General features: G+C 46.5%; 1 protein-coding gene across 1 annotated transcript; it reads left to right on the top strand.

The window, feature by feature from the left end:
- The first annotated feature begins 12,360 nt into the window (after positions 1-12,360).
- On the top strand, positions 12,361-25,406 carry LOC310834943 (adiponectin receptor protein 1-like). The gene is made up of 8 exons (XM_083719523.1): positions 12,361-12,530; positions 13,210-13,403; positions 13,802-13,954; positions 16,060-16,231; positions 17,121-17,307; positions 19,058-19,245; positions 20,783-20,976; positions 25,098-25,406. Exons 2-8 carry the CDS (start codon positions 13,305-13,307, stop codon positions 25,224-25,226), a joined length of 1,122 nt encoding a protein of 373 aa, XP_083575649.1. The 5' UTR covers positions 12,361-12,530; positions 13,210-13,304; the 3' UTR covers positions 25,227-25,406.
- Positions 25,407-27,158: the final 1,752 nt, after the last annotated feature.

The raw sequence follows: 27,158 nt of genomic DNA, 5'->3' as shown, positions 1-27,158 counted from the left end.
GGCTGAGAAGACTGATAGATATAACAAAAGAGTTAGAAAGAAATACGGAGGGAAGGCACCGCCAGGGAGGGGTGGGAACACAAAAATAACAGGATGTCGCATACAGGAAAGAAGGGAACAAACGGGGGAACTCCTAGCGATAGAAGGGGGTCGAAACAAGAGGCAGACTTTAAGACCGATATTTTGAAGGTGCTTGCTGAAATTAAACAGAGTCAAACCAACGTAGAACATAAGTTAGAACAAGTAGATAATAGGATTGGGAGATTGGATAAAAAGATGGACGAGACAGTGAATGAACTAAAAGGCCAAATAAAAGAGATATTTAGGAGAACACAGCTCAATGAAGAAGGATTAAAAAAGACTAGATCGGAGTTAAAGGATATTAAAAGAGAAAAGGAAAAGATGAAAGCGGAAGTGACGGATTTAAATAAGGCACAGGAGGAGATGAAGGATATTATCGCAATGAATGAATTGAGGCAGAGGGAGGTGAACTTAAGATTGAGGGCGGTGCCAGAGACACAAAATGAAAATGTTAAGGAGAAATTAATAAAGGAGTTAGCGGAATGGATGGGGATGACAGTCGAGGAAATGGCCAAAAATGTGCAGAGTGCATTTAGAATGCGGGTCAGTTCAACAAGAGTAAAGAAATATACAGGCGATTGCCTGATAACATTTAAGGATAAAGAAATGAGGAATAAGATACTCTTAAGGAATAGGGAAAAGAGATTGAATATAGTGGGAAATTATATTATTATCTTTAAAGACGTCCCAATCAGACTACTTAAACGTAGAGATTCTTATAAATTGTTGGTGCAAGCACTGAAGAAAAATAAAATTGAATTTAGATGGGAATTCCCGGAAGGGTTATCCTTTATATATAGAGGCAAGAAGCATAAGCTATCAAACCAGGAGGAAACTGGGAAATTCTTGAGGAAATATAAAGAATTAAGGGTGGAGATGAACGGAAAGGGGGGAGCGGAAGGAGGAGCCTCAGGAGAATCTGAATCAAAAGAAGAGGAGGAAGGGGGAGGGAGTGGACCGGATGAAGAGACAGAAGGAGAGCCAGAAGAGGAAGATCCAGGAAATTTATAAAGATAAGGAAAATTTAAGGGAACAATAGAAACAATGGGGGTTAAAAATCTGGAGTTGGAATATTAATGGGATGAACGACAAAAAAAAGAGGAATAAAATTGAACAATATCTGAAAAAGAAAAATCTAGATATTATTTGTCTCCAAGAAACGCACGTAGCAAGAAGGCACAGGAAAATACTGATTAATAGGAGGTTAGGAAATGAATTTGAGTCTTTGGACAAAGAGAAGAAAAGAGGGGTGGTTTTTTATATCAAAAATAAGATTGAGGCTAAACCAATATTTAAAGACGAAGAGGGCAGAATAATAGGGGTCCGTATCAATTGGCAAGGAGAAAATTTGGTGGTAATTGGGGTATATGCCCCAAATGATAATAAGTCGGAATTTTTCAAAAAATTGGAAGAGAAAATATGTGAATTTGTCGATCAGAAAATTATTCTAATGGGTGATCTGAATGGGGTGGTCTCTCTAGAAGCTGATAGGTGTAGGGAAGGAGGAAGTAAGAATGGGAAGCTACCAAAATCCTTCTTCTCAATGGTAGATAACGGTAATTTGATAGATATTTGGCGTCTTAAACACCCACTGGATAAACAATTCACCTTCCACTCCGAACCAAACCAGTCGTTGTCACGTATTGATCAGATGTGGATCTCAAGCGAATTATGCCCAAGAATTAAACTAATAGAAATAAGACCGAGTGTATTCTCAGATCATAATCCGATGGAGTTGGAATTAAAAAGCCTGGAGCCAAGAACTTTTAGATGGAGATTAAAGGATTATCTGCTGGAGGATCAAAAAATTGTTGAGATAGCGCAGGAAAAACTAAAGCAATATTTCATGGAAAACCGCGGTAAAGGAACAAAAGCTAACGTAGTATGGGAAGCAAGTAAGGCAGTAATAAGAGGTTATTTTATCCAGCAGAATGCAATCAAAAACAAGAAGAGAGAGAAAGGGAAAGATGAGATTTTGAAGCAGATAATGGCAAACGAACAGAAATTATCCCAAAAACCCAATTGCCAGAAAGCAAAAGAAAATATAAAAATTTTACAAGCTCAATTTGCCACAATAATAAACAGAGAGGTGGAATGGAATATAAAAAAATTAAGACAAAAAAACTTCGAGTTTGCAAATAAGTCAGGCAAGTGGTTAGCATGGCAAATTAAAAAGAGGAAGGAAAGGAGCACAATAAACAAAATAAAGGTGGGAGAGGAAGAGAAATCAGATCCTAAAGAAATTAGGGGAGAGTTTCTCAATTACTATAGAAGATTATATTCCAACAAAGAGAAAATTAGTTTAAGGAGAATAGAGAGATTTCTGAAGGATAAAGGGGTGAAAAAAATCTCAATGGAGGAAAGACAACAGCTGAATACCCCAATAGGAAGTGATGAAATAGAAGACGTAATTAAAGAGTTAAAGAGGGGAAAAGCCCCAGGTCCTGATGGATTCACCGCAGGTTATTACAAAGAGATGAAATCCATTTTGGTGGGACCTCTGAAAGAAACTATGGATAACATTTTAAGGAAAGGAGAATTCCCAGAGACCTGGAAAGAGGCATACATCACGTTTATCCCCAAGCAAGACGCAGATTTAACTCAGGTCAAAAATTATAGACCGATCTCACTGCTAAATGTAGATTATAAAATATTCGCGGGGATCCTTGCAAAAAGACTGAAGAGGCTACTATCAGAGACTATTCATAGGGATCAAGCGGGATTCCTGCCAGGACGGCAGATGAGAGACAATACAAGAAATATAATTAACATGCTAGAGTATTTATCTGTCAAGATTAACAAACAGGCCATAATGATGTTTGTCGATGCCGAGAAGGCATTTGATAATGTTATTTGGGACTTTATGTTGAAAAATTTAGAACATATAGAAGTGGGGGAGGATTTCTTTAATGGAGTAAAAGCCATATATACAGATCAGAAAGCCAAGCTGATTATCAATAATATAGTGACAGAAGAGATAAAGATACGAAGAGGAACAAGACAGGGCTGCCCGCTCTCCCCGCTTCTGTTTATAATGACCTTAGAAGTACTACTAAACTCTATAAGGCAGAACCAAAAAATAAAAGGAGTGTTAGTTGGGCAGAATGCATATAAGATCAGAGCCTATGCGGATGATGTAGTTATAATGACAGAAGAACCAACAACTGCAACAGGAGAGATATTAAAGGAATTAGATCAGTTTGGAGAGGTAGCAGGGTTCAAATTAAATAAGAGTAAAACAAAAATAATAGGTAAAAATTTGGATCAGAAACTAACAGAAACAATTCAACAGCAAACGCAAATAGAAGTGGTTAAAAAAGTGAAATATCTTGGCATTTGGATAACACCTAGGAATATAGATCTGTTTAAGAATAACTATGAATCGACGTGGAGGGAAATAAGAAAAGATTTGGAAATTTGGGGAGGGCTGAAACTGTCGTTTTGGGGAAGGATTAACACAATTAAGATGAATGTGCTGCCGAGGTTGATGTTCTTATTTCAAACTATCCCTATAATTAAAGGAAGCCGAATCTTTAAAGAGTGGCAACGAGTGTTGTCGAGATACATATGGCAGGGAAAGAAACCTAGGATTCAGTTTAAACTATTAACAGACATAAAAGAAAGGGGGGGCTTCGCCTTGCCGGATGTGAAATTATATTATGAGGCGGTTTGCCTATGTTGGGTCAAAGATTGGGTAAGGCTAGAGAACAGGGAATTATTAGACTTGGAGGGTTACGATAACAACTTCGGCTGGCACGCCTACTTATGGCGGGATAAATGGAAGATACACAAGGGATTTGGGAATCATATTTTCAGAGGACCTTTAGTTGAAATATGGGATAAATATAAAAATCTGTTGGAACCAAAAACCCCACATTGGCTTTCACCTCTAGAAGTCATGTGTGCGAGGACTATTAATATGAGAAGTAAATGGGCAACATATAACCAGTTAATAATTAAAGAAGATGGGAAATGGATTGTACGACCATACGACCAGGTTAAAGAACATGTCTATGACTGGTTACACCATCTCCAGGTGAACCAAATGTTCAGGAAGGATCTTAAAGAAAGAGGCTATGCAGAGAAGGAACCTAAGTTTCAGACGGAGATTATAAACAAAGAAGAAAAAATTGTTTCGAAAATGTATAGGATACTGTTGGATTGGAGTTTAGGGGATGAGGAGGTTAAGTGTGTAATGATTCGCTGGGCAAAGGATGTAGGACATAATATACTATTTGAAGATTGGGAAAAACTCTGGAAGGAAGGACTAAATTTCACAGCGTGTGTAACGGTAAAGGAAAACATAATGAAGATGTTTTACAGATGGTATTTAACACCTATGAAATTATCGAAAATGTATAAGGTGGATAACAAGTGCTGGAAATGTAGGGTTAGTGAGGGTTCCTTCTATCACATGTGGTGGGAGTGTGGAAAAGTTAAACAGTTCTGGGAAAAAATCTATATAGAACTGAAGAAGATTTTAAAATATACGTTTCCAAAGAAAGCAGAATTTTTCCTACTAGGTATATTGGGTTATGAGATAAGAAAAGAAGATCGTAGATTAGTATATTATGCAGTTACAGCAGCAAGAGTAATGCTGGCCCAGATGTGGAAAAAGCAGGAGATACCCACGGTGGAGGAATGGAGATTTAAGCTGTTGGATTATATGGAATTGGACAGACTTACAGGCAAAGTAAGATACATAAGAGACCAAAAGTTCACTGAGGATTGGGGAAAATATGTAGATTACTTGGAACTTATTAGTCAAGGGAAAATAACGCTAAAGGGATTTAGAGACGCACTGTGAAAGATGGTGAGTTATTGTTTAAAGAGAATAGGAGACTAAATAATATGTAAGGTTAATATACACTAAGAAATGTATATAAAAAGGTACAATGACAATATATACTAAGAAATGTGTAATTTAAAGTGTTACTTCGAATGATTTTAGGGAAAGGTAAAGGAAGTTTTGAAAATGAAGATTAAGAAATGTGACCAAAGTGAAAATTAAGTTTTTATATATTTCTCTTATTTTTATTTCTTTCTTTATCTTTATTTGTCTGTGTAATACTTTTACTTTTGTATGTTTATATGTGTGTGTGTGTATATATTCTTTACTTCCATGAAATAAAAATTTAATCAGAAAAAAAAATAAAGGGACCCTGGGGTCATCTAGTCCAACCCTCCAAAATATAGGGCTCACAGCAAGATTTCACAGCATGATTTGTACTACCAAAAAGACATATACATTTAAGTACAGATTTTCAACTGGGAAAGGAAACATCTATGCTCTTATTGTGTACTAAGGAAGAGGAAAAGAAAAGTACCCAACTTTACACAGAACCGTTTTAGCAGATCTTGAGATAGTTTGAGTGAGTTTGCTTCCTTAGACTAGAGAATGCAAGTTCCTATAGAAATGATATTTAAAGGAAGGTTGAAGTGAACAGGGTTTTTTTTCTTTTTCTTTTTCCTAAGATAGGAAGAGGATCTTTTATTAAGCATAGTTAAAACAGCCATAGATTTGATTTAAAGGGAATACAAAAGTGAACAATTTTTTCCTGAACTTGCAGAGGAATAGTAAGCCTAATTTAGATGATGATGATTTTTTTAAAAAATAACTACAGATAGGAAAGTGAGATGCAGGGTACCTTAGGAAATATTGCTCTCTCCCCCCCCCCTGCAGTTTCCTTTACAGGAAGCTTACTCGGGAGTAAATTTACCTGGCACAGAAGTAAGAAGGGAGAAAAAAAAACTGAAAGAGACAGAATGAAACAGGGGGGGGGGGCATTTTCTGAGAAAAGAGGCCAGGAAGTCTTATAGAGACTGATATCAGGAGCCTTACAATAACTCTTCTGTCCAACCAAATCAAAGTTCAAACTGGACTCACATATTTTTCTTAGAAAGAACACCATACTTTCATAGGCATATGCTTAATGAAATACATACACTGCATTTTAGCTTGAGAGAGCAATTGTGCTCAACTAGGCCTTTGCAGCAGAAACATTAGGTTAACTTCACATTCCAAAATAGACTGGAACACAGGTGTACTCACAAACTCAAAAGTTACAACAAAACATCATTTACCATTAGACTTAAAATCACCCTCCTCACTTAAAACTAGAGGAAGGAGGTGGGGTAATCCTCCTTTCAGAGCACAAGTAGCACGTATACAGGATTTTACCACTTGGGAGGAAAATTCTCTTTTAGAGCCTCTCTCAAATAACAAACATTTGCACACTTCATTCTCCATTTTGTCTTGTTTCAGATTGATAAGGCCCAGCATGGCTTCCTTAGATTTAAAAATTTTGAAGCAAGCTTGTAATTTAAAACTATGTGCATTTAAGAACAGTCTGTGGATGCTGAGGCCAATGTAAATACAAACCCTTGAAATATTTCTAAATCTTTGAGTACATCTCTTACTCATTTTTTTTTAAAGAGAAACTAAGATCTCTAATGCGTGGGCTCTCAGGCTGGGCTGTTATTATATCTACTGCCTTCTGAGCACCATTAAGTTTACGGTTTCATGTTCTAGCTTTAGGTTATAGTTTAACAACACAAATTTGATGTGTTCAGCTCTCCCTAAGGGTTCACACCCTGATTTTGTTGAAGGATCCCTGGGGTGGCCACTGTGCCCTGGGTTCCAGGTGGTGGGCCTAAGCCACCCACTAAAAGTTACAATAGTCTCGTACTTTGTACTTGGAAAGACCATTTTGCCCCTTTATTTCTTATTTATTTTTTTCAATTGGAGATGACAAGCTGGAGGGGCATATTAGAATCCTCTCTGGGGCAAAAAGGCTTCATGGAAGCTTTGTTGCCAGGAGGAGTCCAGCTAGGGCGTTTAGTGAGCTCCCATTCTCTCGTATGTTATTATTAGGCTTTTTTTTTCGTTAACGAAGTATGCTAAAGACAGAAAGAGTGGACGCACACAGACAAGGGAGGAGGGGCAATGGGAAAGAAAGGGGGGACAGAAAAAAGATCCTTTCAGTACTCGAAGTATCCTTGACTAACACAATTCCTACTTATCTATAAATCACGAATTAATTTCTGGAAATCTCAAACCTAAACCTGAAACAAAACCACGGGTCTCTCTGCCCGGAAAATCAAACCACGGGTCCCTCTGCCCGGAATTCCTTTACATCAGCGCTGTTTACAAGACTAATCCTAGTGTGGGGCCCCAATTTGTGAACCTCCTGCTCTACCCTCCACAACAGCCTCCTGCCTAGCCTTTTGGACTAGGTTTGGGCTCCCTACTGAACGCCTGCGCAGTGCAGTGCCAGATCGGGGTCCAAGAAAACAAAGTTTTGAAAGGAAGCAAATGACCTTGCGTTAAAATACTTTTGAAAGATGCCACCGGACGACTCCGAGGGAAGACATCAGAGAAATGACAAAGTGCCGCGTTTTCCCGGATTGCGCTCCACGACGGAAAACGGGGGAGAAAAGGAGAAAGAGATTAAGACGTTCCTGGACGACTCCGAAAGGTAACGTCAGAAAACAGTAAAAGTACCACAATTTCCCAGCCACGTTCCGAAAAAGAAATTGGGGGAGAAAAGGGAAAGTTTTAGACGTCCCTGGACGACTCCGAGAGGTAACGTCAGATAGTAAAGTTCCGCGATTTCCCTGGCCACTATCCGAAAGGGGAGAATCGGGGGAGAAAAGGGGAGAGTTTAAGACGCACCCGGCCGACTCCGAGGGGCTACGTCAGAAATGAAAAAAGGAAAGTCTGGCTGTCGTGGGGACGCTGCTTCTCCACCCCCTCCCAATGTATTTACTTCAAACCATACTCACGTTTGAAGATGTCCCCCGCGGATCCCGGGATCCTTTCCCCTTAGCCGGCTTGACCTTGCCTTTGCTCCCCCTGGTTGGGCTTTTGGTGACGATTGATTACCGCCCGCAAAGAGGAGGCAGGGAGAGGAAGAAGGATCCCGGGGCTAAGATTGCCCAGTGGCGCCCGATCCCCTCTATCTCCCTCCTCACCTTCGCAGGAGAACCAAGTGTCCCTGAGCATGGTCGCCAAACTGTTACCGGAAAAATCTGAGGGCTCCCTTGGACAAAACAAAGACCCCAACCAGGATAACTTGGAGCAAAACAGCAGCCTGTAGGCTTGGCCTTTATTGAACTGTTGCAACAGGGTGTTCCCCTCACTTGCAGGAGAGAGGAAAGACCCAGAAGAATAGTGTGCAAGGTCTTATAAAAACTTTTGAAATTCCCCTCCTCTAGGTCAAGCCCATCCCCAGAAACATCATGCATACATTACAGAAAGGAGGGGTTGAGGGAGGAGTTGTGGTGGTAACATCATGCATACATTACAGAAAGGAGGGGTTGAGGGAGGAGTTGGTGGTAACCTGAGTGTCTTGTCACCTGGCTGGTTCCTCCCTTCCCCCCTCCCCCTGAGTCACTTCCAGGAGACAAAGGGGAGTTTGCAGTTTCCTGCCCCCAGAGGGAAGATCTGATCATTGTCCTTTGTTTCAGGCCATGCTGAATCCACTCCCATATGCAAGTTCTTTGTGATCTTGATTGTCTTCTGTCTGGGATCATCAGGGTTGGCATAACAACTGGGCAGGGCTCCTGTGGATGTGCTGAGATGGTGAAGGGATTATGGCTGACCAGAACCAAGCCACCCCCTTTTGATAGTCCTTGTCATATGGAATAAAATAAAAATGGAACAGTGCAAATCCAATGTATGGTTGCTTTTTCTATGAATTTATAACAGAAGTGTGGCGTATGTAGTGTGTGAGTGTGAGTGTGTGTGAAGTTTGTACAAACTGGATGATGGGGGGGGGTTCCTGCTACAGCAGGAACATGTAGCATTGTATCCTGAGACAGATGGATATAGGGATCAGACTTGCAACCTTGGCATTATCAGCACCTGCTCTAACCAGCTGAGCTGTTCAGGGCAGCGCTGCAGAGGGGGAGGGGCAGTGCAGACTTACTTTGGAAATGATGTTATAATTATTATGGGAAGTAGTCATGTAACTGCATATTAAGGTGAATACAATGAGGCTTATATAAGCTCACAATACAGAAAATGTTTACATTCTTAAGTGTTACATCACACATAGTTTCAGAACTGACAGCTTGAATGTGTGAATGGTGTCCTTTGAAAATGATTAAGATTGTGGGAGAGCTGCCAACAATTGAAGAGTGAAGGACTGGAAACCAGAGCAGAGAACAGCGCAGGGGCAATTTCACATGAGTTTGTAGCTTTGAAAAGATCACTATCCAGCCAGGATTGAACTGGGGTGACCAAGTGTGTTTACTCTCAGCTTTATGATCTAATTGATTCCTGCCAATATTTTACAGAAGAAGTTAAAGGATAGAGTGAAGAAACAAAGTTTGCAAGAGAGGGACACCGGTTGTGGGTGTGGCAACTGGAGGGAAAGGCAAGCATTGGAAAATCTGGTGCATTGTGGGTGTAACAAGTAGAAGCAGATTAAGGTTTCCTAGCAGTTTGTAGAAGTGCTTGCAAAAGCAAGTACCTTGATATGACTGGCAAAAAGAGGATTTCCCCATTTCTGCTGCATTTCCTTGCTCTCTTTAGATTCTAAGCCAAAAGCTCCTCCTCTATCTCACTCCCATATGGTCTAGCGGTTAGGATTCCTGGTTTTCACCCAGGCGGCCCGGGTTCGACTCCCGGTATGGGAATGGCAATCTCTTTTAATGCATGCCAGGATGGAGAATTAAATAGTATCAAAGAAACGGCGCGCCAACAGTTTTATTTCTATTTCTATTTTTTATTTATTTCTAGTTTTATTTTTATTTTTATTTAGGTATCTGGAGAAGTGTGCATGCACACGAAAGCTCATACCAAGAACTAACTTAGTTGGTCTTTAAGGTGCTACTGGAAGGAATTTTTTTTGTTTTGACTATGGCAGACCAACACGGCTACCTATCTGTAACTAGTTTTATTTCTGGTAGTGATCTACGTATCGAGAAACCGGCGACTGGCTGCCCCTCCTGAGCCGCGAGCGGCTGCCCTCTCAATGGCTTGCAGCCTGGAGTGAGTTCTCTCCCGCGGCGCTGCAAGCGCGGCCGAGCCCGCCTTGGCCTTCCAGGAACAGAGCCAGCAAAGGGGAGCAGCGAGGCGGCTGCCAGGCCTCCAAGCAACTGCCCGTCAGCCGGGCGCGCATCTGCCGCAGGCTTCTCAGAGGTTATTGATCGGTCTCGATGCGCGACTGGAAGGCGGGGGGGGGGGGGGCAAATTCAAGGGCGCGCTTCCGCAGTTGGTCAGTAGGCGTCGCACTTCAGCTCCCTTCGCTCACGCGTGCGCACGAGAGAGAGGTTTGGGGGAGAAAAACCCACATTTCCCCCCGCAGTTGCCCGCTGCTGTCTTTGACCCGGGGACTGAAGGTTCGAGCCCCACTCGGGGAATTTAAAAGTCTCAAAGCCATTCCAGCTTTTCTTTGCACCACCTTTTAATGCTCCTGAGGCTGTTTCTATAGAAGGCTCTTTGCGAACAGGAAGAGGAGGACTGGGTTTGCATCTGCTGAACTAACTGCATTCGAAAGCGCGCTGGGCTCGAGGCTGCAGCGGGGCTGGGATGGCCGCTCTTCTTACAAGTTCTGATCTCTGTTCGCAGCAGGACACGAGGTGGGGCGAGCCGGGCGGTGGGCGCTGATCCTGCGAAAGCAGCCGGCGGGCGCGCTCCCGTTCTCTGCCCGGGGGGGCTGGTTCCGGAGACTCCCGCAAGGAGGGCAAGGCAAGCGCAGCCTGAAATTCCGGCAAGCGGGCACAGGGAAGTGCAGACTCGCAGCCCCATCTGCCGCAATGCCAAAATCCAGACACCCAAATTCTCCAGCAATCCTGCAGTTAGGCAGCTGCAATAATTTAGGGTTGCCATATTTCAAAAAGTAAAATCTAGGACACCCCGAAAGTTGTTGCGCTTCTTTTAGACAAACCCCAAAGTTGTTGAGCTTTTTCTTACAAAACCGCCCAAACACCGCGATTTCTTGAGTGACTTGCCTAAGCTAGGCCTTTGCAATAGGAAGGGGCGCGAGGATGCAATTCCCTCCTCTCCCCGGAGGGGGTAGCGGTGAGCATCTCTGCCCTGGACTGGCTCGTACATTACCCGATGCCTGTTCGGGCTTCTCCCATATGGTCTAGCGGTTAGGATTCCTGGTTTTCACCCAGGCGGCCCGGGTTCGACTCCCGGTATGGGAAAAGTGATCTTTTCCTGCCCCCGCTCTGCACAATTTGCCTTTTTTTCAGAGCATCTGCTACTAAATAACCCCTTAGGCCAGGCAAGAAGAATCTTCCAAATGTCTGTTTAAAGCGAGTAAGGAAGGTGTCTGCACATGCGAAGTGCCTGAGAGTGAGAGGTTTGGGTGGCAGGTTATGCTGGGTTAAGCGCTGCAGCCCATGTGCTTTGCACGGCACCCTCTTGTTTTGGAAGAGAAAAAAGTGATCACAGACACACACAAATATATTGTTTCCCGAAGTAGAATAATGTTACACTTGCTTATAGAAATCTTCCTAGGAAATGCTTCTGTTTCATTTTTCTTCCAAAAAAGAGAGAGAGAAGAAATAGTATCATCCTGGTGCAAAGTGTGACCCGCTCTCCCCTGTCTTACAAGGTTCAGCGAAGGAGGCTTCTGCTAGGCGCCTCCCATATGGTCTAGCGGTTAGGATTCCTGGTTTTCACCCAGGCGGCCCGGGTTCGACTCCCGGTATGGGAAGCTTTACATTTTAGTTTCTCTCTTCCACTTAACATCTTGTAATTCAGTCTCCCTCCGCTTTCCACTTGTCCCAATCAAATGTGCTTCAGGTCATGATAACGCTCTTTATTTGCCGTTTTGAATGCGATGGGAAGCATGCGCGCCTTTTGCCGCTGGCCATCGCAGCAGCGCCACGACCTGGGGGAAAAGGAGGAGACCTGGGCGACTCCAGGGAACAAAAAGCGCACCTTCCCATACCGGGAGTCGAACCCGGGCCGCCTGGGTGAAAACCAGGAATCCTAACCGCTAGACCATATGGGAGCCGCTGCTCGGCGCTCTTCCGCGCGGCTTCCTCAGGGCCAGCGGGCCTCCAGGGAGAGGCTCGTGCCCGGCAGGCGCGCCTCCTGCTGCGCGCGTTCCCGCGGGGCTGCCGGCCAAGCGCGCCTCTCTCGGGAAGCGCGGCTGCCACGTCGGAGGGACCGGCCTGCTTTATGTACAGGATTTGTACGCCGCTTTGCGTGTTAGAGCAAAATAAAATAAAAGGAAGCGGTGCGTAATATTTTCTAATGAGATAAATAAGCAAAGCCGCGTGCACGCGCAGCCCCGGGAAGCGTCGCCATGGCAACGCGGCCGGGAGGGTGCTGGCGGGAGCCGGAAGTGCTCTCTCTCCCGGCCGCGTTTCCAAGGCGAGGATGCCCGTGACGGGCGGGGAGGGAGGCCAATGGGAGAGAGAGGCGGGCCTTGGCGGGAGCTGGTCCTGATGCTGCCGCCGCCGCCGCCGCCGCTCGGGGCTGCGGGGTGAGGGCAGGATGGAGGGGCCGGGCGAGGAGTCTGGCGGGGGAAGGGGATGGAGGCCGGCAGGGCGGGCAGGCCAGGAATTGGGGCTGGTGGGGAGGGGGCCATTGGAAGAATGGGGGAGCGGCAGTGGAGGCAGAGGGACCAGCCATGGCCCCAGGCAACCTGGGCCTCCGCTTGCCAGCCCGCATCTGGGTGGGGGCCGCCTTTGCCACACACCTGCACCCAAGAGGAAATTCCCCTCAGCATGTTGCTGGGCAACGAGAGGGGGCAGGCTATCAGCGGTGACCCGCTGCCTGGTGGGCAAGTGTGCTGTCACAGACGGGTGGCAGAGAGCAATGGAGAGAGTGGATGCAGGAATAAGGGCTGCACAAGACCTGGAGACCAGGGAAATGTTTGGGGCAGAAGAAGGTTCCTTGCAGGGTGTTGCAAAATGTACTGGTGTGTAGATTTTGAGGGAGGGCCGATTGTGGATGTCCGTCTGGGGGAAATGGCAGGGACGCCAAGGAAGGGTACAGCCTTTTGTGGGTTGTGGGACCAACAGAGAGGGTGCGGTTCTTTTGGTGGCATGGCAGCTGTAGAACAGTTGGTAGGGGGCAACTAGCACTTCTTGAAGCTTATGAGAGGAAAAAAGGATTCATCCCTCTGCACCCCTCCCCCTCCCCCCTCTGCTTTCCCACAGAGACAGTGGGGACCATGGGGCTGGTGGCTTGCAAAGGGCACTAGCCTCTGCCTGTGAAGAGGCCTCAACTCTGTGACCCCCTCCCCCCCACCATCATGGAGCCCCTGAAGGAGAGGGCTGGGTGGTGCGCAGGGTACCGGGGGGAGGAGGCTGTCGCTGAAATGAGACCCTTGCTGCAAGAGGACATCGGCCAGGTGAGTGCCACCAAGACCACCCATTGGGATGCCTGATCTTTTCTACCTGCCCCCCTGTATCCCTCTTTGGAGTTGCAGAGCCCTAATAAGCCCAGCGCCAGACTTGATCCAATAGCAAGGCTCTTCTTCTGTATGGAAACTTGTGCCGGAGAACGATAGCCAAAACACTGTGAATTCTGGCAACAGCAACAATTCACATGAGAATATTTCCTTCTGCATTGGCTGAGGATTGGCCACCCTTACGCCCAGTTCCGTTTCCCCTCTTTTTGCTGATCCTCCAGCAGCAGCAGTAACTGGGAGATCAGACCAGCACCCATCAGATTTCCAACAATGGGTGACCCTATGCCTCGCCAGCTATATTGGTAGGACCTCATTCTGCTGTGTGTGGTTTCTTTCAGGATGGCATTGTGATGGGGGTTGAGCCTACAGGCTGGGGGACAGATGATCCAGACTTAGAGGAGAATGAGGTTGGCACAGATCCTGTTCGGGTCATGATGTTGCCACTTCAAGCCCAGCATGCCATGGAGAAGATGGAAGAATTTGTCCTGAAGGTGAGTGACATATGTGGCTGGGAAGCACCTGTGAGCAGTCCTGGCTCAAAACAAGCCTCCTTGGGCGCTCCCTGTTTTTCTTGCTTCACTCTTCCTCAGTTTTGCCCTGAGGAACTGGACACCAGTTCTCCCCCTGGCTGTCCGGCCATCCTCTCCATTTTATGGGCTGCTACACAATCAGTGCTAAGGCAAACTGGGCATGTCACAAAAGTGCCCACGGGTCTGATATTATGACTTCAGCTACTGCCCATTGGCCTCCTCCCCAGCTTCGCAAGGCGCAGGGAAGCTCAACAGTCACACAACCCTGGAGAAGAGGGGGAGATGGAGTAGTGTAGTCTTGGGCAAGAGGCTCTCCTCTCTGCCATGACACCCCGCTCTCAGCCAGCTCTCAGGGCCAAGCCCAACGGGGCATAGTATCTGGAAGCCAGTGAAGAGAAAGCAGCCCAGTGGTGCTCCCTCTCTCCTGATGGGGTCCCCTGGAGGCCCTCGACTGAGGGAGGCCATGGGCAAGGGAGAGAAGGCCACACAAAGTGCAAAAAGGACTGGCCTGAGGGGTCAGGAAACAGAAAAGGAGGCTGCTGCACAGGAGGAGGAGGACTGCTGCTGGGTTCAGGCAAGTGACAACTAACAGGGTGGGGCTTTGAGGGCCTGTGGCAACCCCACTGGTTGGTTGACCTCAGAATTAATTGCATGGTTTCACCAACCACTGCATTTATTTATATATTTTAAGATATTTATATACCTTGGCAAAAAACCAACCAAAACCCACAATAAACAAACAACCGTGGCATTTATATAAGCACATTTCAAATGTTCAAAGCTTTACCATAGCCCTGTAAGGTAGGCCAGCATCATTATTGTCCCACATTGCAAATGGCGGGCTGAGAGAATTGGCAGCACTGCTAATGCCTACTGAGTGTGTTTATGGTGAAGTGCCAAAGCAGACAAGATGAAGCAAGATCCTTATTTGTATATTTACCTGTCTGCCACACTCATGTGTAATGAATTTGGAAGTCTGGCTTGTTTATTTATTTTACACCAAAAGGTGGCATGAGAATGATGGGAACGGTGACACCCACACATTGCCACCTTATCGTCTGCCCCGGTCTCCTGGGCTGCTTCACCTCCAGTGTCTGTCAGGCTGGGAGAAAAGTGCCTGGGCTAATGGAGGTGGGAGCACCCCGTACTATGCCCCAAACATGCTCCTGCCCCACACCTTATACTTAGTGAGTCAGATGCATGAGCAACAAGCATGGAAGCCCAGGTCACCTCTGCTGTGGCCCTGAGGTGAGGATGCTTGAACCAGGCTGCAGACTAATACCCACTGACCTGGGAGTAAGCCTCATTGAACTCAGTGGGACTCTGAAAAGGTATTTATGGAATTGCCTTTGTTGCCAGAGTGTTGAGCGGGGAGGGAACTGCATTCTGTTCCTCCTTCAGCTGTGAAGTTGAATCCACAGAGAACTCTTGGCTTTGCTTCACCAAAGCAGCCCTGGAGGTTGTTGTTTTCTTTACAGAATATTCTCAGCACTCTCAAAAGCCACATCTTCTGTGTTCCTTATGAAATGCAATGACACTTTAAAACTTCCTTATGCTTGCTGTAAAAAAAATCTCTTTAGAGCAGTGTCCCCACCCCCATTTTAAAAAAAATAAATGAAGCATACAGAATCAGCACACATGTACATACTTTTGATACTGGGGGAACAGTTTGATTTTAGTTTACTTTTTTGAATTATGGAGACACAGTTCACTCTTACAAAAGATGAATACCATATTATTCTAGTTCAGCTAGAATAGTTCAGCTCCTAGTATAATCAACAGGCAAGATCCTTTCCTGTACCTTAGCCTCAGGCTGCACTCACAGTACTGCTCACTCTGCACCCAGCGTGCTCCCACCACGGGTTGCAGAAGTGGGGTACACGCATTAACCACAATCCATGCCTATCCTTTATCTACTGCATGCTGTCATTTAAAAAAAAATGAAGTTCTATGTTTCAGTGTGTTTTTCCTCAAAACAGCTCTGACCAAAGTTCAAAAAGAGAACGGCCTAGCTGCGTTTTAAGCCAGTAATGTCTACACAGCCTCCGTCTTTTCTCTCGTTGTAGGTCTGGGAGGGTCGCTGGCGTGTCATGCCTTATGATGTGCTGCCTGACTGGCTGAAGGACAATGACTTCCTCCTCCATGGGCACCGGCCGCCCATGCCCTCCTTCCGTGCTTGTTTCCGAAGCATCTTCCGCCTCCACACGGAGACAGGCAACATCTGGACACATCTGCTTGGTCAGTCATGGGGCTCTGCTCCGCACAGCAAGAACCTGGTGTGGTGGGGGAAGAGGAAGGGGGCAATCTGGATTAGCTTCCTTCTTCTTCTTCTGTGTCTCACATCATAGCAAACTATTTCAGCTTCAGAATATAGCTACCATCTTCTTTGTTAATATTTTTTTAAAATCAGCATAAAAGATACTTAACAGGTAACACAAATATGGTTCACTGATGGTGTTTCCTGACAGTCTGCATTCTAATCACTATGTTAGTGAGCTTCACTTTTCATATACAGTGGTACCTCAGTTTTTGAATGTAATCCGTTCCGGAAGACTGTTCGAATTCTGAAACATTTGAAAACTGAAAACTCAATAGCCGACAGCTAGGCCTCAGGATCTTGCACTCAGCGGAAGCTGCGTGGCATGTTCGAAAACTGAAGCACTTACTTCCGGGTTTACGGCCTTCGAAAACTGAAATGTTCGTCAATGGAGACGTTTGGAAACCAAGGTACCACTGTATTAGTAAGCTTCAATGTTTATTGTGCAAGTACTCAGGACAGAACATTAGACTTGTTTACCTCTGTTTGCTTGTTTATTTTGCATATGCACCTCTCTTGTGCTGCAGGGAAACTGTGTGTGAGAGAGAGATAAGGGGGGATGGGACACAGGTTCAGGTTTTTCCAGTTGACACCCCTGACTTCATGGGGAAGTGACCACAGACCGCCAGGCCCAGAGACGGCCCCCTCCAGGTCTCTATTTGTGCAGGGCTGCTGGTGACCTCTGCCTGCTTCTGGCAGAGCAGAGTCATTTCCTCCAAATTCCTGAGAGGACCACCCTTTCAGTGTGGTTGAGGTATGTGGAGACATCTAGAAAGAGATGTGGTCAGCTTTCTTCTCTTCCTCTCCCAGGGTTCCTCTTCTTCTTGGTCTTGGGCATTGGATACATGATCAGCCCCAACATGAAGTACGTTGCCCCCATCCAGGAGCGTGTTGTCTTTGGAATGTTCTTCTTGGGAGCCATCCTTTGCCTCTGCTTCTCCTGGCTGTTCCACACAGTCTACTGCCACTCAGAGGAGGTTTCCCGCACCTTCTCCAAGTAAGTCTACCGCCTGCCTGCTTCACCTGCCCCCCCCCCAGGTCTTCTGGGACACATGGGAAGTGGGAGACGGTGAGGAGCAAGAGTATCTTCCATGGCACTGAAGCTCTCAAGAGACCCAAGTGCTTGGAGCATCAGTAGGGAGCTCTTCTCTGGCTGGCAATAGATGCACGGACGGTTTTAAGAGAGTCAAAGTCCTTGTGGTAGGGTGGCCATGTGTCCTACTTTACAGAGGACTGTCCTCTATTTCTGAAGGGCTGTCAGGGGCCATCACTTTATCTGAAGGTATTCTCTATGGGAGGGCTGCTCAGGCCATGTGTGGTTTAAATATAGAGGGAGGGGGCCCTTGAAGTTGCCTCTCAGCCAGGGTGGATTTGATTTAAATCACTAGGCACTAAGACTTGATTTAAATTATTTTTTTACAGAAAGACTCATTCTTGCTGGTATAATCTTAATATTTACAACCAGATGAAGGCTTCATTTTTGGAATAATAAATGTTCAGAGTAGTTTTTACAGTTATATCAAAAATACTGATTTGGTTATACTATTAGAAATACATAGATAGATAATTATGAAATTATTGTGAGGTTTAATAAGTTAACTGTTTCTATTTGGACAACTTTTCTGCTGTACTTGATTGGAAGGAGAAAAATAACAAATTTCTTAATAACAATTTAAACAATTTATTTAACTAAAACAATAACATTATAGCATATGTATCCATAACTGATGTATCCATAACTCCATAACTGAGTTTTAGCACACATGAAAAACTTAAAACAAATCCTTATTTCCTAATGAATAGCCTTTGGACTATCATGTAACTTAAATAGAAAACTATCTTTAGAAAGATTTTTTCCTCCAAAAGCATTTTATTTTAAAAATCCAATTTAAATTTTAAAAAATCCAATTTAAATAATAAAACCCGATTTTTTATTTTAAAAAATCATTGATTTTTATCCGCCCTGCCCTCAACAGTTAGCAGCACCTGCTCAGAAGACAGAGCCAGCTGGCAAGCTGTCCAAGTCTTCCCTACTAGGGTGAGGTGGTGTTCATTTCCATTTAATTATTGTAATTATTTCTTAATTTGCAGCTGTGTGTATAAGTTACCATGTGCAAATTTTATGCAGATTGGTCCCCTTCTTTTTGCCCTGTTTTGTGCAGATGTGTCACTCTGTCCTTCTGTGCTGCCATAATGCCAAGCATTGAGAGCCAGTATGGTGTAGTGGTTAAGAGCGGTGGACTCGTAATCTGGGGAACCGGGTTCGCGTCTCCGCTCCTTCACCTGCAGCTGCTGGGTGACCTTGGGCCAGTCACACTTCTCTGAAGTCTCTCAGCCCCACTCACCTCACAGAGTGTTTGTTGTGGGGGAGGAAGGTAAAGGAGAATGTTAGCCGCTTTGAGACTCCTTAAGGGGAGTGAAACGCGTGGTATCAAATCCAAACTCTTCTTCAAACTCTTCTAGCATACAGTCCCTGTGCCTCAATGGGGTCTACCCTGGGCTCCCCTTTTAATGTCGATCAGCATCAGCTGGCTAGGTCTGGGAGCCCCCTTTAAATTTCCCACAATGCCCCCCAACCAAGTGCTGCCTGGGGCAGCATGAAAAATTGAAGCATCTCCCACATTGGCCTCAGTAGCACATGCCATGTGAGGGGCATCATGGGAAATTCAAGCAGCCTCCTGGTGCTGGGGGAGGGCTGCCTGCTCTGTCTGTCTACTGGCAAGCCCACCCTGCTTTCTGTTGTGCAGACTGGATTACTCTGGAATCGCCCTGCTCACCATGGGCAGTTTTGTTCCCTGGCTCTATTACTCCTTTTACTGCTCACCTCAACCCCAACTCATCTACCTCGTCATCATTTGTGTCCTGGGCGTCACGGCCATCATGGTGTCGCAGTGGGACCACTTTGCCACCCCACAGTACCGGGCCGTCCGAGCAGGTAATCATGCACAATTGTCGTTTTGGCATTGCTTGTGATGGATCGGGCCCCATTGGAGGATTTCCTTAGAACACACCCATGTAGTTAGAAAGCCGTAGGCTCTGAAAGTGCCAGAACACAGCTGGACCCTCAGAATGGATCTCATTCTGATAAATGCATTTCCCAGTTGAGATATAGTACTTCTACACCAGGAATCACATTGGAAATCAAGCTCGGTTAAAATAGTTCTGTTTACTAGCAAAATACAAATTTTTACAGAGCAAAAGCTTAACTTGAGGGTAGTGCAAAAATACAACCAGGATGATCCAGGGTCTGGAAACCAAGCCTTCTGAGGAGTGGTTGAAGGAGCTGGGTATCTTTAGCCTGGAAATGAGACTGTGAGGAAATAGGGTAGCCATCTTCCAATATCTCAAGGGCTGCCCCATGGAAGAGGGACCAAGCTTGTTTTCTCCTGCTCTGGAGGGAGGACCTGAACCAATGGCTTCAAGCTCCAAGAAAGGAGATTTGGACTAAACATCAGGAAGAACTTTCTGACAGTCAGAGCTATTTGATAGTGGAATGGACTCCCTGGAAGGTGGTGGGCTCCCCTTCCGTGGAGGTTTTTAAGCAGAGGTTGGATGGCCATCTGTCAGGGATGCTTTAGTTGAGATTCAGCACTAGATGACCCTTGGGGTCCCTTCCGAGTCTAGAAGTCTATGATTCTGTGACATGGCCAAAGTGTGCAGTAACACACTGTTAAAGGCATTTTTCCCACTTGGAAGCTAGTAACAGGATTAGTACATAACAATGTGTGGAACTAGCGTAGCATAATGGCAACAGGTTTAGTGGGAGAGCCAGACTTTAGTTCAAGTCTCATCTTTAGTTCAAGTGTATCTTCATCTTTGTTGGAAGCCGCCCAGAGTGGCTGGGGAAACCCAGCCAGATGGGCGGGGTACAAATAATAAATTATTATTATTATTATTATTATTATTATTATTATTATTATTATTATTATCCTATGGCTATAGATGATGGCCAATCTAGCACCTCTATATATTGTTGGACTCCAACTCTCTTCAACCCTGACCACTGGTCATGCTGGCTGAGAATGATGGGAATCTGGAGTCTAGCAATCTGAATTCCATGGAATATTTTAATACCTATTTTTAATACTATCCTGTTTTATTTTATACTGTTGTAAAATGCTTAGAGATTTCATTTACAGTGAAATGGCATACAAATTTTAATAAATAAATTAAATAAAAATACAATTAAAAAGCATACAGCATCTAGCACAGTACAGTACAATTGCTACCACAGACAGAAAATCATTGAGGGGTCTGTCAAGACCCCTAGCAATTTTCAAGTGGTCCTGGTGCAGGAGCAGGGAGTCTGGGAACCATTGGTCTAGATAATTCGGCTTCTTTGTACATGCTCTTCTATTCTCCATATTTGACGTTAAACTTTAGTTCTAGGATTGAGACCAGATAAGGCCTTCTTTCTATTAATCCCCGAGAGGAGCTCATCCACACAGTGACCTTTCTTATTTCTTGGACAGGGGTGTTCCTGGGCCTGGGGCTGAGTGGCTTGGTGCCCACACTCCACTTCATGATTGCTGAAGGATTCATCAAGGCCACGACTGTGGGGCAGATTGGCTGGCTCTTCCTCATGGCAATCCTCTACATCTTGGGCGTGGGCCTGTACGCTGCCCGAATCCCCGAACGCTTCTTCCCGGGCAAGTGTGACATATGGGTACGTGTTGTGCGGGAGGAACTAGCCTTTGGGGTGTCTAAGGGCAAGATAAAAACTGTGAGTCTGAATTCCCTGCATCTTCATGTCAGGTTTGGAATATCTCCTTCCTCAAGGGACAATAAAGCTCAGAGTTGGAAGACACACTTGGCCACAGGATGTCAAAAGGGTCAGGGGATGCAGAAGCCCTTTTTCTGCCCAATAATAATAATAATAATAATAATAATAATAATAAATTTTTATTTATATCCCATCCTCCCCAGCCAAGGCTGGGCTCAGGGAAGCTAACAAGCAATAATAAAAATAAGTTGAATAAATACAACTTAAAAACAAAATTAAAATACATTAAATATCGAAACATTAAAATATTAAAATATAGCCTCATTGCAGGAGGAGAAAGGAAAAGAAAAAAGAAAGAGGGGGAGAGAATCAAATTGGTTCCAAGCCAAAGGCCAGGCGGAACAACTCTGTCTTACAGGCCCTGCAGAAAGAAATCAGATCCTGCATGGCCCTGGTCTCATGAGGCAGAGTGTTCCACCAGGCCGGAGCCAGTGTTGAAAAGGCCCTGGCTCTGGTTGAAGCCAGTCTAACTTCCTTAGGGCCTGGGACCACTAGGGTGTTGCTATTTATGGACCTTGAGGCTCTCCATGGGGCATACCGGGAGAGGCGGTCCCGTAAGTACGAGGTACGAGGGTCCTAGGCCGTGAAGGGCTTTAAAGGTCAAAAGCAGCACCTTAAATCTGACCCTGTACTCCACCGGGAGCCAGTGCAGCTGGAAAAGCACTGGGTGAATATGCTCCCACGGCAGAGACCCCGTGAGGAGCCTCGCTGCAGAATTCTGCACCCGCTGGAGTTTCTGGGACAGCTTCAAGGGTAGCCCCACATAGAGCGAATTACAGTAGTCAAGCCTGGAGGTGACCGTCACATGGATCACTGTGGCCAGGTCGGGGCGGGAAAGGTAAGGGACCAACTGCTTGATGCGGCGAAGGTGGAAAAATGTCACCTTGGCTGTTGCTGTAACCTGCGCCTCCATGGAAAGGGAGGCATCAAGGATTACACCCAAACTCTTAATGGAAGGCAATGGCACTAACTGGGCCCCCGCAAGAGAAGGGAGTTGGTCCCTCATCCCCATGCCATCCCGACCCAGCCATAGGACCTCTTGTCTTCGAAGGATTTAGTTTCAATCGGCTCCCACAAAACCATCCAGCCGCAGCTTTCAAGCATCTGGTCGGTGTGTTTGGGGCCGAGTCGGTGTGGCCATCCATCAGCAGATAGAGCTGAGTGTCATCAGCATATTGGTGACAGCCCAGCCCAAAGCTCCGGACAATCTGGGCAAGGGGGCGCAAAAAGATGTTAAAAAGCATCGGGAAGAGGATTGCGCCCTGCGGCACTCCACGCACCAAGGAGTGGCGCGACGACATTTCCCTCCCTAGTGCCACCCTCTGACCCGACCAGAGATAAAAGAGCACAGCCATTTACGGGCTATGCCCTGTATCCCCACGTCTGCGAGGCGGTGGTCCAGAAGATCATGATCCACCATGTCAAAGGCTGCTGACAAATCTAAAAGGATCAGCAGTCCTGACACGCCTCGATCCAGTTGTCTACGGCGATCATCTGTTAGGGCAACCAGAGCTGTCTCGGTCCCAAAACCAGGACGGAAACTGAACTGAAATGGATTTAAAGCTGATATTTCCTCCAGAAACCTACCAAGCTGTTCAGCAACCGCCCTCTCAATTACCTTACCCAGATATGGAAGATTTGAAACTGGGCGGTAATTGGATAGATTTAAAGGATCTAGTGAAGTTTTCTTTAAGAGCGGACACGCCACTGCTTCCTTCAATTCCCCTGGGAATGTCCCCGTGCCAAGGGACAAATTGATAATTTCAACCAGGGGGGCCTTCACCTCTCTGGACACCCTCTAATCAGCCAAGATGGGCACGGGTCAAGAGGACAGGTGGTGGGCTTTCCAGCTTGGAGGAGTCTGTCCACATCGGCTGGGGATATCTGATCGAAATGGTCCAACACTGGACCTGAAGTCAGTCGAGGGGCCTCCAGTTCAGTCACTGTATCTAAATTGGCAGGGAGCTCACGGCAGAGCAACAGGACTTTCTCTGCAAAAAAGCTCGTGAATGCCTCACAGCTGTGGGTCGAATTTGTGCTTAAATTTGGTTGTCCTCCTAAATTTGGTTGTTATTGACCTAATTATTCTAAAAAGTTGTGCCGGGCGAGAACTAGCGGATGCAATGGAAGCTGCAAAGTAAGATTTCTTAGCAGCTTTCATAGCCATCTCATAGGCTTTCATAAGCGTCCTCTAAGATGTTCTTGAGGCTCCGTCACGAGTCCGTCACCATACTCGCTCTAGCCGTCTGAGATCCCACTTCATTTTCCGGAGCTCCTCAGTAAACCAAGGGGCCTGGTTTCGACGGGGTCACAGAGGGCTCTTAGGCGCAATCTCATCGATGGCTGCCAAGAGCTGGTTATTCCAGTCCTCAACAAGGTCATCTAATGAGTTGCCAGGAGGAGCAGGGTCCCGCAAGGCCTGACGGAATCTATCTGGATCCATCAGCCTTCGCGGGTGAGCCCAAATAGGCTCGCCACCCGAGCAGGGGAGGAGCGGGAAGTCAGTCTTGGCTTTCAGAGCGTAGTGATCAGACCATGGCACTTCCACAGAGGGGAGCATGATCTCATCTATGCCAGCCCCAAAGATCAGATCCAGCGTGTGGCCTGCTTGATGAGTGGGGCCCAAAACAAACTGGGAGAGCCTTAGTGTTGCCATGGAAGTCACTAGGTCCAGAGCCTGTGAGGAGGGAGCGGCATCGGCATGGACGTTGAAGTCTCCCAAAACCAGTAGGCTTGGGAACCCCAAGGCCAGCCCGCCGCCACCTCCAGCAGGTCTGACAGGGTCTGAAGAATCAGATTTAGCAACACTGGCACAAGGAAGCCCCACCATTTTTGTGATATTAATGCTTGAATTTATTTAAGCTTCCTGTAAACCAAGAATGGGGAACCAGAGGTTGTTGGATTCCAGATCCCACCAGCTCCAGACAGCACAGCCAAGGGTCAGGGGCTGATGGGAGCTGTAGTCCAGCAACATCTGGGGGGTCATGAAGGCCCCATCCCTGATCTAAAATACAATGCAATACAAAATGAGACAATGCAATCGTTATACAGTGGTACCTTGGGTTACAGACGCTTCAGGTTACAGACGCTTTAGGTTACAGACTCCGCAAACCCAGAAATAGTACCTTGGGTTAAGAACTTTGCTTCAGGATGAGAACAGAAATTGCACAACTGCGGCGGCAGCAGGAGGCCCCATTAGCTAAAGTGGTACCTCAGGTTAAGAACAGTTTCAGGTTAAGAACGGACCTCCGGAACAAATTAAGTTCTTAACCAAGAGGTACCACTGTACCTGAAAAACCTGGCCTGGCCGAGAAATACCTAAGTGTCCATTAGAGTTGCTTCTTTCTGTCTCTCTGGGCAGAAATCTTGCACTTTTGACAGCTTCACAACAGTCAGATGTTCAACTGGTCTGGCTTTTCTCCCAGCATGGAAAAGCATTGATGCAGTAAGGTTCACTTTAGACATTTCTGTCTGTCGCGGAGCTGTAAAATGCAAAGCAAAGCAATTCTAGTGGCATTGCAGCTTTAGATGGTGCCTCAACAACGCCTACTTCTGAGTGAACATAACTCACACGGTTTAATGAAGAATACAAGTAGCTTAGGCAGGCTGCATTCTACAAGTGTGTTGGGTACCTTTTAAAATTAAGCACTAAACTGGGAAGCGAAGCATTCCTGGCTTCTCTGGGTCATTGTTTCCCTCCAGGATTTTTGTTTAAACCTGTTGGTGGGTTTAAAGTAGGGATGGGGGAACAGGAACCTCTGTCCCTCCAAATGTCATTAACCTCTGACCCACCTTGGTCCCAGCCGGCAGGAGCAGTTGTTGAAGATGATGGGCTTGTAGTGCAGGTTCCCCATCGCTGGTTCACAGGGGTTGGGGGGAAGCAACTCTCCAGCCGGCAAGCCTCACGTGGAGAGAGCCCATGCCATCAGAAATCCTGGGTTCAGCTTCTTTCTCTCTTTCTTTCTCTCTCTCCCCCCTCCTGCTCCCTCTTCTTCCTGCTCCAGTTCCACTCCCACCAAATCTTCCATGTGCTGGTGGTGGCGGCTGCTTGTGTCCATCTCCATGGGGTCTCCCAGCTGCAAGCGTTCCGCTCTTCCTTGGGGGGCACCTGCACCGAGAACACTGTGCTCTGATAGCCTTCCTAGAGCAGACTGACCACCTCTCCTGGACAAGGGCAGCCCTTCACACTGCACTCCGTATGGACCAAGAGGACAGGGCCTCCCCCCCCCCTTATTAAGGGCACTGCACCTGTTTGAGGAGGGGGCTGTTCCTCCCTTCTCCTTCCTTCCTTTGAAGAAAATTGCTGTGTCTCAGATCTTTTTATTCTTGGGGGCAGGGGCTTCCTTTTCTCCCCATCAGGGCAGCTCTCTTGTGTGTGCACACACATGCACAAAATGCTAGAAGGTATTTAAATTAGGATGAGGAACCAAAGCAATGGAACAGGACTTAAACAGTCCCTGGAAACAGCTTAGGACTCCCCTAGCCAACCCCGAAGTTTCTGAGAGTGGGATGGGTGCAGGGGGCCTCTGTGTGGGCCAAGGGGATGCTGATGTTATGGTATGAAGGTCCAAGGATGGGTCTGACAAGGCCTTAGCGTGTGCGTCTGTGTGTTCAATCAGTATTTATGAGGGATTTGTTTTAAACTGGCCACTAAGGGAGCATGCACTCTGCTCAAAAGCACAGCAACCCCTTTTTTTCCTCAACTGAACTCTGATCTCTTTGGTCAGGCAGGACTTCTGGCTTCCACGCCCAGCCCTCCCAAGGAAAGATATGGATTGGTTTCTGAGAAGCCCTCTAGGTAAAGGCCGGGGGCATCTTAGGGTCTTGGGTCAAAGGCCAATGGGGAAGAGCGTTCGCCAGGCTGAAATCAGTGCACAGCAGACTTGCATAGTTGTCATCCTGGCAAGGGAAATAATCAGGGTGGGGATGGATGCAGCTGTGGGCCCCCAAGTCGTCCCTCCTTATTCTGGGGAGTGGGGTGCCTAAATGTGCTACAGGGCAGGCAGGAGCCAGGATTCCTGGGCTCTGCAACCTGCTAGAAAAGATGTATGGTAAACACTTTTTTTGGTGGGGGCAGGGGAGAGCAAGCTATGTGGATTTTGTCTGGGAAAATAAGAATGCCTTTTATGCATAAAGGGATCAATGTCTTAGGCAGGGGAAAGCCTTCCTGCACAGACATAGACTGTGACCTCCACCCCTTCACCAGCATTTAATAGCCCAGAGATGGGCCTGTGGAGAGCAATCCCGTGCCCAGCACTTTTTGTCACAGGCCCTCTGCTTCTGCACCCTCCACCCCACAAGAAACAGCAGGAGGTCTTCTTTTTCTCCACTGAAAACAGTGGTGCTGGGGTGTTTGGCAGGTGAAACACACCTGAAGGGGCTCCACTTCATTTACCTTTATAACGAAAGGCCATCAGTCCATGCACTTGCTGAAGAATCCTTTGCTCCTTGGGGAGAAGAGGTGCAGATGGCAGGGGCCAGTGTCTGTATTGGGGAGGAGGGCACTTTCCCCCTTTGTTCATGCCCGGCAACCCAAATTAGAAGGCCAAGTCGCTCCAATATCATTGACCTTGTTGTGTCACAGCCTCCTGGGAATGCAAGCTGCTCAGCAGCTCTCTGGCTTGGGCTGCACAGTGGGAAAGCAGGATATGGATCTCCTAATTTGGGAGTGCTGTGCAGTGTGCGCCCAACACCAGTGCTTCAACTCTGCGGGAGAGGAGCACTGGCAGAGGAAGGGGTGGGGGGGTGCGGTTATCATCCCTGAGGGGGGCTGCCCCCGTGGGCACAGCATGGGTGCTGGAGCAGCTAGCTCCGCCTTTGGACAGGAGGCAAGACTACGGCCCAGTGGACAAGTCTGAAAGGGCAGGCGGCTAATTCTGAGATCTGAATCTTATTCTCTCTTTCCTGCTCTGCACAGTTCATTTTTGCGTATGTTAAAGATGCAATGGCACAGGGAATGGGATGGCAAGAGGAGGCCCAAAGATCTCCTGGATTCTGTTTTTATGGCGAGAGTGTAACCTGACCCCCAAAGGAATGGAGCAGCAGGAGGAGGTGGCTTAGAAAGA

Source organism: Podarcis gaigeae (genome assembly GCF_964106915.1).
Source record: "Podarcis gaigeae genome assembly, chromosome: 17".
NCBI lineage: Eukaryota > Metazoa > Chordata > Lepidosauria > Squamata > Lacertidae > Podarcis > Podarcis gaigeae.
The sequence above is the reverse complement of the archived record's forward strand: the minus strand, read 5'-3'. Positions and strand labels throughout refer to the sequence as shown.